The sequence below is a fragment of the Alosa pseudoharengus genome, unplaced genomic scaffold (assembly GCF_046254945.1).
Source record: "Alosa pseudoharengus isolate Yale_2024_CS ecotype anadromous, Long Island Sound unplaced genomic scaffold, YU_APseudo_1.1 YU_APseudo_1.1_scf_9, whole genome shotgun sequence".
Classification (NCBI taxonomy): domain Eukaryota; kingdom Metazoa; phylum Chordata; class Actinopteri; order Clupeiformes; family Clupeidae; genus Alosa; species Alosa pseudoharengus.
This window is the reverse complement of record NW_027468881.1, coordinates 7,230,721-7,242,154: the sequence shown is the minus strand read 5'-3', so window position 1 is coordinate 7,242,154 and position 11,434 is coordinate 7,230,721. Positions and strand designations below refer to the sequence as shown.

Below are 11,434 nucleotides of genomic sequence, written 5' to 3'. Positions count from 1 at the left end.
CAGTAACTTCCAATGGATTACAGACATTCACAGATACGTGTTTCACACAGTACAGTTTTACAACAAAGCTCTAGAGAAAACTGTGGTTGAGTTAACTTTATACAAAATTCACAGGACATGTTTCACATCTCATGTAGTGGTTCAGCTCCTCAGAGTAAACACATTTCATTAGACTAAATGCTTTTCACGCACGCACTAGCTGCCGAAGAAGCAAACTATCACCGTCCAAACACACCATGGGAGTTGTCCGTCACATTAAAGCTTTGTGCTTTTGCTTCTCAGTACAGTGTCAGATACAGGAACAGCTAATCAACGTGTAAACTGCTGTCAATCAACCAATGACAGAATTGCCTGATTCATACTTAACATTATACACAGTTTCACTTAAACGCAAAATATTGGTAAATCATTGGGGTAGTTTTTGTTTTTTTATTTTGTTTGTTTGTTTATTTTTCTTTGACTGTGGCGTAAGGCCTTGTCTCCTTATAGAGCTGCTACTGTCAGGAGATATTTGTATCTTAGTCCACATGGTCCTGAGGAGACAGGCATACGTAAACAGGGCTGACTGCTCAGCATTTTTTCCTTTTTTCACTTTGATAGTCAGAGTCCAGATGGTGGCCGTCTCAGGGACAGACCCGGCCCAAACTTGGTCTGGATCCACTCCATCGCCAGCTGTGCTTTAAGTTCTGGTATCATACGTATTTTTTTTCTATCTCACCCTGTATCTGTATTTACGATTGTGAAATATGATTTACCCTGTGCTTTGATGACTACACACCGCATGGCATAGGTAGGTTTTTGCTTGTGTCTGTCTATGATTTGGTCCTTGATCACAACACTTATAGTACAAAACAGCCGAAAAAGAAGTCTAAAAACATCTCGATCGCATACGAGCTCTTTTTTTCTCCCTAAAGGAAAATAAAACAGTAACAGTCTCTGAAAACATATTAAACAACAGATAGGGGGTCACCCAAGGGCTTCTGCAGTTAATTTTTTTTGTCTTTGTGCTTCATACTTTCTGAGTGAAGTGGACTAAATGCAAATAGGAGCTTCCTTCTGTAATAGACTCCAGTATTTAGGATTAGGGCTTGGTGTTATTATGTATGATCCCTTATTTTGGTCTTATCTCTTCCACTTTCTCATGGATTTTTTTTTTCATTTTCTGTTTTCTCTGTGCTTTTACTCTACTGTGCGGTCCTTAGATAGTGCTTGACTTCATAAGTAGGCCCAAATGCATTGCTATGCAAAAAGTTCTGTGCTTTTTAAATTCACATCACAGTTTTTTTTTACCACGTTTTCCCATTCTCTCCAGGCAGAGGATGATAAAGTTAATACGGAGTGGGATATTTCATGGACACTGACTCGTTGCTTTGCATTTGTAACACGTGCCAATGCAAACACGCTACACTGGCAGGGCAGGTTTTACAAATGCAAAACAAAAACAAACAAAAAAAAGGAGATAATCAACGCAATTCATCACTATACTGATCACGTATGGCCCCTGGAGGTAGGTGATTCTATTATAAACATGGAAGTCCTTTTTGTAATGTTCGTCTTTGATCACACTCTCTCAGCACATGTCTGTGTCTTCACAGGTCTTTAGAGGTTTGCCTCTGCGGTGGCTGGACTGGCAGGATTGGTGGGACTAGTGGGGTTGGTGGGACTTGCGGGGTTGGCAGGGCTGGTCGGATTGCTCGGGTTGGCAGGGCTGGTGGCGGTGGGGCTGGCGGCGGCGGCCGGACTGGCAGCGGCGGTGGGGCTGGCGGCGGTGGCAGCAGCGGTGCCAGTGGGGCTGGTAGCAGGAGCCGGGCTGGCAGGGTTGGCAGCAGGCGTGTCGGCGGCTGTGGCAGCAGCTGCAGTGGTGGCGGTGGTGGTGGTGGTGACAGTGACTTCGGTTGGCTGTTGCTCAGGACCGTTCACCTGGGCCCGCTTCACGACAGGTGGCTGAAGCATTATTCTGATACGCTGGAGGGGGTACAACAGACAGAGGCACACACACATATGCATCAGTGCACACATGCACACACACACACAAACACACACACGCACAGATACATACAGAGGCATACATACACACACACAAACACACGTTTAGATGGTTTACGAGGACTGAAAGCTGTATAGGAATCAAAACATCTGTGCAAGTAATTAACAGTGCATAGTACTTCAACTGTTTGTAAATATAGTCCTTATCACTTAATTGAATTGAATATTAGGTTAATTGTATCTGTGAAGTGAGACGTTTTTTGGAATAAAAAATATGTGTCCTTTCTAAAATTCAGAGGCCTTGCCATATAGCAACTGCAATTGGTATTCTAATGGCTGACAAATATGGTTCCAATTTTACTATCATAAATAAATCAAGGGCTTCTATTCTGTACTATTACTGAAACGAGGTTTAGACTAACCCTAGAAATGATTGATTTTTACTAGGGCTGTCAATCGATTAAGAAAATTAATCTAATTAATTACATACTCTGTGATTAATTAATCTAAATTAATCGCATATATATTTTTTGCTGTGAAAGTATTTTAAATATTTAAATTCAAACGAATCATTGAATAATCAGCATCAGTGACATTAAAATTCAAAAACTCTTTATTATTATTATTTTCACTGTTCAAATAATTGCCATACTAATCTATGATATGACCTAATATGCTGAGGAAATAAATTCAAAAGTGCTTCGGGGATTTTCTTTGCATTGATGTGCGACTATAGAGTTGATGAACTCCGGTGATATGCAAATTCCTTGCTGCAGACATTGCAGAGGACTTTCAACACTTTATTTTTTATGAACACCATCAGGCCGTTTTTAAAAAGTAAATGTTCCAATCAATGATCCAGGCAGCACGTTTTCTTCTCTCTCCTTCATTTTACAGTCTAAATTTTACTGACTAGAACGGCTCGGGGTCAAAGGTCATACGGAATCGATTAATCTGCACTAATTTTTTTTATCAGTTATTTTTTCTCAAATTAATTAATCGAAATTAATCAGTTATTTTGACAGCCCTAATTTTTACTATCATCCAAAAAGAAAAAGCCTTAATGATTACTGGAGGAGGGGAAGGCCCACAAAACGAATGCAAGACAAGAACTAGCGTGCATGCATATGGATTTAAATAAAATAAACATCCAACAATTTGTATTTCTTTAAACTCTTTAGTGGCTCATCATAATAGTGTCTTTGTTGGATGCCTGCTGCAGGCAATAATTTGATATTCTGCTAAATCAATCTTAGTCTTTCTCTAAAGTCAATCAAAACTCAGAGTAAATTATTGATTGATGCCTAAATGCCAAATAAAAGGTTTTATTTCCACCATCTTCTATATGCAGTACTCTATATGACTCATTAAAACCTTCAGTGGCACACCACTTTGATTGCTGTATGTGTTGCCCCATATAGTAATGGACTTAAGGGGTAAGTTCATCCCATAACGGGACGCAGAAGGGTTTTGTCTACAGTCTTTGCAGATTACAGAGTACAGAGTTGCTTTATTTGCATGACTAATTGAAGATAGATAGATTAAGAGTAATATAACCAATAAGACCACTAAAGAAAGATGTGGGTGTTAACAATAATGCAAATATAGAATGAACAATAGTAAAAACAATAATTAGATGATAGGTGTGTGAATGTATTCACTGTCGTCAACCCTAAGCTTCCTCACCTCCTTGTAAGTGCCCTTGAGGCCGAGGAACATGTAGACCATGTATCCAGGGATGAGGAGCATGGAGGACAGAGCCATGAGCCAACCAACTCCCTGGCCCCAGCCCGGGAACACGTAATCACCCATGGTCAGGGGCACCATCTGAACAGCGCTGAACAGGAACACTCCCTGGAAGAATTGAAGTCAAGTCACGTTTAATTTATGAAACGTGATTACAGTTGTACATAGAGCACAATTACAGTTATGCAAAAACTGCTGCACACGCCATATACTGTAGTAAAAGTAATATAACAACACAGCTACAATAAAGATGGCTGAAATTGAAACAGGAGGTGGTGACGATGTAGAGTTATTTCAATGTAATTAATCTGCACAATCTCATCCCACATACAGTACAACCATTGGTGAGTAGATCACTGTAGAATATGAATAATTATTCATCAGATTGCATGTGTGCTTGACAATGGGAAGTACACAACAAAAGCACAAACTCAGTATAGTAGCGTAATAGGAATCAGACAAAAATAATTGAGAAAGTTGGAGAAGGCTTATGGATGAAAATAGGAATTGCAAGCTTGCTACTGTATGTATTAATTCATGATTCACATGTGAATATTGGTCCCTTAAGGCCATGGAGAAAAAAAAAGACTTAGTAAATCTCCAAACACCATTTTACAAGGGCATTTTATAAGGACTTTCTACACAGCGGTGTGGCAACAAAAATGCAATATCACTGGGGGAAATGCTAACATTAACTGAGGGCACTATAAATCGTATGGCAAGTAAATAAGAAAAATGTGTCCCCATATACTATAAGGGAGCAAGAAAATATTTGTCCCTGTATGAACAAGCTTATAAGTCTGCAAGATGATCTTTTTAAGATCCTTTCAGCGAATCCATTCAACTCAGTGTTTCCTGCTGACTGGCTGGCTTTGTGGCAATAGATTTTGGAATCCTGTCTACACTAGACCGCAGTCACATTTCGCCCAGAGGAGTATGACATTTGTTTTTTCGCCCATCTCATGACATTTCTTCCAAAAAGACACACATGCACAGATCTTTACAGTGGGCTGGCTAATCCAAAATCAGCCGCTTCTCAAAGAGCCATCTGCCTCTCCATCCTCTCTACCCTCATCTACCCTCAGTATGGAAAAGTAGTATGCCTATTTTAAGGTATCACCCTCCTCAAACATACTGAGTCTTCTTGATAAGCACAGTGTTGTGGATCTTTCCCAAATTTGTTCCCAGAAGGAAAAGTCCAGAGAGGTGTACTCACAGCAACGATAAGGGGTGTGAAGAACATCCAACACAACTTCCACCATATGCAGGGTTTGTAGCCGATCATCTCCTCAATATTGTCATAGAACTTGTTTGCACCTGTGTAATGAGAGACAACAGAGATTTAAAAAAAAAAAAGCTGTGGTAGGCCTACAGTTCTTACTGTACATTTTCTTCATAATCTTCTTTCTTTTCTACATCTAATTTTTGTTCTGTTAGATTTACCAATAATTAATCATTTTGCACCATAGAAGTCAGTGGTCCATGGTGTCTATCTGTGAAATGCGTACAGGCAAATGCCTATTTTTAGTGAGTTAGAAAGATATTCTATTGAAAGGGATATTTAAGAGGTCATTTTTGGTCATAGCTGTGTTAGCCAGATGTATCAGGGTACGTTTGTAGTAGAGGTACCCACCATAGAGCCAGGAGATGGAGATACACTCAAAGAAGACCAGGAAAAGCAGGCACATCCCACTGGCAGAGTAGTAGTCAAATAGCTTGAACACATAGAGGCCTCCCTGCAAACAAAAAATAAGACATCACTTACTAAAAGCAAGTTTTGTGTAAAAATGATTAAGTCAATAAAGGTATGGGTCCATTTTGTTACTGTGGTCTCCATAGAGTAGGTTCACCTGTGTGATGTTGGACAGGCCAATGATGTAGGACACGATGCAGACACAGGCGATGAAGATCTCCCGCCGTTTCCTCAGGTGCCTGGGAAACTCGTCCACCAGAGCAGTGATGAAACCCTCAACGGTACAGAACTAGAGTCCCAAAAAAACACACATAAAAAGTCAAATAAATATATAAACAGTAACGATAATAATAAATAAATACACAAGGCTGTCTGACAGGACAAATTCAGATACGTCAACTTATCACGGGATGGGCACAGTGCTATTATATAAGCGCTCTCTTTTGGAGGCTAGTGCCACATCTCTCGTCCATCTCAATCTCTCCTCGCCTTCACTGGATGTCAAAGGGAATCAAATCAAAGGGTGTTTGTGTTACATGATCACACACGTGCTGGAGACTGAAATGTTGTTTCATTACCGTGTGCCAGAGATACCCCTGAATATACTCCTCTCTACCTGATTCAAATCTTACTTTCCTGATAAAAATCATATCTGTGTTGTGTTGCCATGGTGCAGTCTTTGCTGTGGGTATAGTTTATGAGACGTCAATACAGAATCAGATAAATTAAATGAACAAATGGTATTTTCGGTATCATTTTGATAGATAATTCCCAATGAAAACAGCTGATTACCCCAAGGATTTTTCTTCTTCTTCGATTTGTTGATTATTACCCAGATGCAGAGTTGTGGTCTAATATTTGCTCATACAAGATATGTAGGGCAATTGAAAGCTGTTCATCTCACAAATCGTATTTTTAAATGCCACCTTTTTGAGAGAGATTAGCCAGCAGAAATGAGCACTGGCATTTAGCAGGGCTCTGTAAAATGGCTCGTACAGTTGGTCTTATCTCCTGCAGAGATACTGTGCACACACAGCCACAGCTACAGACCCATCCACCGCAGTGCACAATGTGAGACTCATGGGTTGCACAACCAAACAATGAAGACACAACCAGAGTGACCCATTTCTAAATGTCTACGTAAACCTTCATCCATTACTAACCTGTCACGGTAGCTTAGACTCTCTCTCTGTCATCGTTCTACTGATTAAGTCTCTGCTGACTGCGAGACAGATATAAGCCATAAGATGCGGTGGCTGAGAAACAGCTAGCTATATCATTTCAAATCTTAATGTCTACTTGACAAGATTTATACTGTCCTTGCATAACACTTCCATTGTCTGCCCTAAACTGCATTTACAAATGTGTAGTATATTAGCCACCTGGCTATCCAAACAGCATGGAATTGCCATAAATGCATTGGGGCTATTCTGTATCGCATACATAAGGCCAGTGATCATATTGGCACCAAATGAATACACATATATTACACAAACGTTACATTACTATTGACCAAACTATAATGGTCAAAATATTAACTTGTATGACCCATTAATCAATGGATTAATGGGTCATAACCTGGGTGATCAGTATGAGATCATTCTGAAGCAGGAAAAGTCTCATTGGTCTGAATGTTTGTGCCATTTTATCACTGACTATGTGAAACTCTAAGGATAACCATTTTATCACTGACTATCTGAAACTCTAAGGATAACCATTTTACCACATAATTCACATGAACAAAAGGGTCAGAGTGTTTTACGGTGTTGTACTGTAAAATATATTGTCAACATATAAGTCTGCCTTTTTTCCTGCTACTCTGTTTTTGTAATTCACCATCTGATTGCAGATGGAAGTTGGATATCTAAAACATAACCATATGTACTGTGTGTAATGTTTAATGTGACCATTTTACCCATGTACACATTAAAAAATGCTCTCAGCCAAGTAATGTCAACTGATGGCTGAAGCTGTTACAACTGTTATGTGAACTCTGGCCTTTAGACGACGTACATATTGTACTTTCAGTGAGATAATTAATAGTGGGAATGAGCAAGATGAAGAAATGAACAAATGAATTGATTCATAGTGGCCAAGGGCTCTGGGGGGCTAATTGAGGTGATTTGAGAAGACGTAAACGGCTTGGGTGCAATTCCTCCACTGACCAGCAGAGGTGCTGTGCCGATCGTCTTCCAGGCACAAAAATGGAAATGAGCAGAAGTGTATGTGCTCATGTTTCTGGGACAGAGCATGCATACATTTTCCACATCCTTACCTGACTGTCAATCCCAAGCATGAGGAGCATGGAGAAGAACAAAATGGCCCACAGTGGAGAAATAGGCAGTTGGGTCACAGCTTCTGGGTAAGCCAGGAACGCCAGCCCCGGACCTGCAGAGAAGAAATTTTGTCAGTGATCACTCTCCCTCTCAGCCGTCAAGATGCCTGCTGCAGACACATTTTTCCTACTGATGAGGATAGATGCTAAATGAGAAAACATGCATTTTAGGTTATGTATTTTTGTTCTATCCATTTTTCAGCCAAGGTGGTCACAAACTGGTTACTGGTCTCAGCCAGACTGGTCTCTTGGGGGACAATAGGGTCATAGAGGTACAAAGGGGTTTGGTCACCTGAAGCAGCTACATCAGCTATTGATCTCTTAGTGACGTTGGCCATGAATCCAACAATGGAGAAAATGACCAGTCCAGCAAACATGCTTGTGCAGGAGTTGATACAACACACAATGATGGAGTCCCTGCAAGTGGAAAAAGAACCAGGGTTCATAATCAGTGAAAGATGTCACTTCTATCTTCTAAAGATGTAACTTCTATATTTCACAAGTCATCAACAATGCAACATTTTGTATAAATATGCAGATGCTGTTGAATATTAATCTGTAAAGAACACTAAACTCTTAAAAAACCTTTTACGTTGATGAACACTCTTAATTGGGCATTCAAATTACACATTCTGCACCCTGCACTCAAGGCAACCCTGGCATGAGAATGATTTTGTGTCAGCAAGTCTTCCATTAAAAGTAACGATTCTGTAACACCAATTAATGTCTTCTTTGATTTTTAAGGTCCTGTCCAGCAGAGTCATTTCGTATTTTGTTCTACTCTGTCAAGTTAAATATCTTGTAACTACCACTACCTTACCTGTGGGTGCTCAACTGTTTACAGGCTATAGCTGTTAACATTATCATTGAACCTTTAACCTGTGTGTGTTCAACTCTGTGACTAAGCAACTGTAAACATTGATATTGAACCATTTAACAGTGTGTGTTCCACTCTGACTAAGCACCTGTAAGCATTTTTATTGAACCTTTCAGCTGTGTGTGTTCAACTCTGTGACTACGTACCTGTAAACATTGTTATTGAACCTTTACACTGCATGTGTTCATCTCTTTGACTACATACCTGTAAACATTGTTATTGAATGGGTTGTAGCTCCCAAGGGCGATCAGTGAGCCCAGACCCAAACCATAGGAGAAGAAAATCTGAGTGGCTGCATCAAGCCACACCTGGTTTAGAAATAAGATAAGTAGAAACAGGTGAGGCAATTTATTTAAGAAAAAGACCTCTGACCACTACTGTTGAATGTTTTTTTTTTCCTTCTTTCATCTGTATCAGGGGTTTTGAAACTAGCCTCACCTCGGACTCTTTGAGTTTTTCAAAATCTGGCGTTATGTAAAACAGTATGCCATCCGTGGCCCCGGGCAGAGTGATGCCACGGCAGAAGAGGATGAAGAGCATGAAGTACGGGTACGTGGCCGAGAAGTATACCACCTGCCAAAGCACAATCACCTGGTTAGTGCTCAGGAACTCTTTCATTAAGGCTCTTAATTACTAATCATACCACGCTGCTTCTTGATTAGCTTTTTAATCATCCTTGCATGTGATGTACATTTGAGTGGGTGAAACCATATGCAAGGCAAGCTCAGAGGCCTTCAACTTCAACTGCAGTTAATGAGGCCATTCAAACAAATATGTTCATGTTATATTCCACTGACTTCAGGAAATGTTTGGCTTATACACCTTCAAATTGAGGCATTAAAAAGAAGGATACAATTGAGGACGATTTGTAAAAAATCATTGTGTGGGCAACGATGATATGTTAATATAATTGAGACACCAGTAAGAACAGGACTATGACAGATTGTCTTATGATTCTCGGGGTGGCGTGAATAATTCATGAGGTAATACAAGATGGATTAATATTGCATAACCGTCACCCATACCATGCCAAGCTGGCGCGCAACTGCGCACACACAGGCCAACCCCCACCCCCCTACCCATCCACCCCCATTACCTTTCCAGTCCAACTGACACCTTTCCAGATGCAGAAGTACACGAGCACCCAGGCGATGGCCAGTGTGATAGCCAGTGGCACTCTGATCTGTCCTGGTTTTTCCAAGCCATCAGTTAGCTGATGCATGTTGCGTCTGTTGAAAGAGATTAAAGGGCAGAGACACCAGAGAAACTGTGACTTTTGTTTCCTGTCTATGTTTTGTCCCCTTTTACTTATTTTCTGCAGGTGATCATGTATTGCTGTTTTGCTTTGGAAAGAGATTATATGTGAAAGGTCTTACTCCCAAAACTCCACAACAGCACTGGTTAGGTTGGCTGTGTCTACAATGCTGTAGTTGGTGTAACACTTGTCAGTATTCCATTGATTATTGCAAGATTGCCATGGCAGGTCCTGTATGAGAGAGATGCATGGAAACTTTAATATTTAAACAAATGGAGTTTGTCTATTTTTTCACAATTTCTTGAAACAGATGTTTGGATTGTGTGGAGGGTTTTGCATCACAAACTTACAGTAGTGAAAGAGTTGTATAGATAGTACAAGGCCCAGGATATGATTACGATGTAGTATATGTTTAGCCAGAATGAAAGCACTGCAGCTGCAAGGCCAACACCTGCGATTTGAAAAGGACCGGTTATATAGGCTGTAATATATTTTACAAAGCACTGTGCTGTTGATTTTTCTCTCTGAATGATGCACAACATAATGGACTGCATTCCATACAACTTATGCTGAGCAACTGTGACCAATATTACCACAAAAATATTTTGTACCTTTGAACATTGGAGCAAGCTTCCATACTCCAAGTCCACCAATCGATGTGTATTGACCAAGAGAGCATTCCAAAAGAAACAAAGGCATTCCCGCAAAAATGAGCGTTAAAAAATAAGGGATCAAGAAGGCTCCTGCGTAAACAGATGAATTACACGTCAGTGAAAGTAGAAATGAGCAATACATTTAGCATGACATGAGACTGCCTCAGCAAAAATTACTCTGACACAGAAGAGATCCTGATTACACACTGGCAGACAAACAATAAACATTGGTTTGTATCCTACACATGAATAAAAGCAAACAAAAAATGTATAGACCTGTCAAGTATGCTTTTACCAAAAAACACATAAAAACATATTCACCTCCACCATTTTTGCCACAAAGGTAAGGAAATCTCCAAACGTTTCCCAATCCAATGGCATAGCCAACGCACGATAATAAGAAATCAAATTTCCCTCCCCATGTTTCTCGAGCAGGGATATCCGATTTCTTCTCGTCTTTCGCCTCCGCCGTATTTGTCTTATCACTAGTTGATACTTCGTTCAATTCCGTCACAACTTGGCCATCTGAGGCTTTGGTGCCATTTGTCGCCATTTCTCTGGTTTTGGCAGAGGTCCTGGCAGCTGGACGTGAGATTTCAGCACCAGTCCACGTAGACAGCAGCTTCGCGGTTTATGACCAAACCTTTCAACCAACTGTTTTGACAGATTGAAAACCGCACCGTGAGACAGCTCGTCGGTTGCCGTTAACCTAAAACAAGACAATTAAACCCTTAGTTTATTGACAGAGTATCCACTCTTCAAAAAAAACGAGTGACAAGCTTTACATACAGTTCTACCCGACAGGGCTGGTGTTCTGAGGAATAGATCCTAAATACTTGGAAGACAGTCGGTCCTTTCATGGGTGGGATTTGCAATCAAACGTCTTAGA

The 11,434-nt window shown here is 40.4% G+C and overlaps 1 protein-coding gene across 1 annotated transcript; it reads right to left on the bottom strand.

The window, feature by feature from the left end:
* Window positions 1-1,599: 1,599 nt before the first annotated feature.
* slc6a1a (solute carrier family 6 member 1a) lies at window positions 1,600-11,098 on the bottom strand. Its single transcript, XM_076277404.1, has 14 exons — window positions 10,867-11,098; window positions 10,504-10,635; window positions 10,243-10,343; window positions 10,014-10,123; window positions 9,734-9,866; window positions 9,076-9,210; window positions 8,842-8,945; window positions 8,053-8,177; window positions 7,701-7,813; window positions 5,583-5,714; window positions 5,366-5,468; window positions 4,949-5,049; window positions 3,673-3,840; window positions 1,600-1,965 (listed from the first exon to the last, which is right to left on the bottom strand). The coding sequence occupies exons 1-14, from the start codon at window positions 11,096-11,098 to the stop codon at window positions 1,600-1,602; spliced, it is 2,055 nt and encodes a 684-aa protein (XP_076133519.1).
* Between the last annotated feature and the right edge of the window lie 336 nt (window positions 11,099-11,434).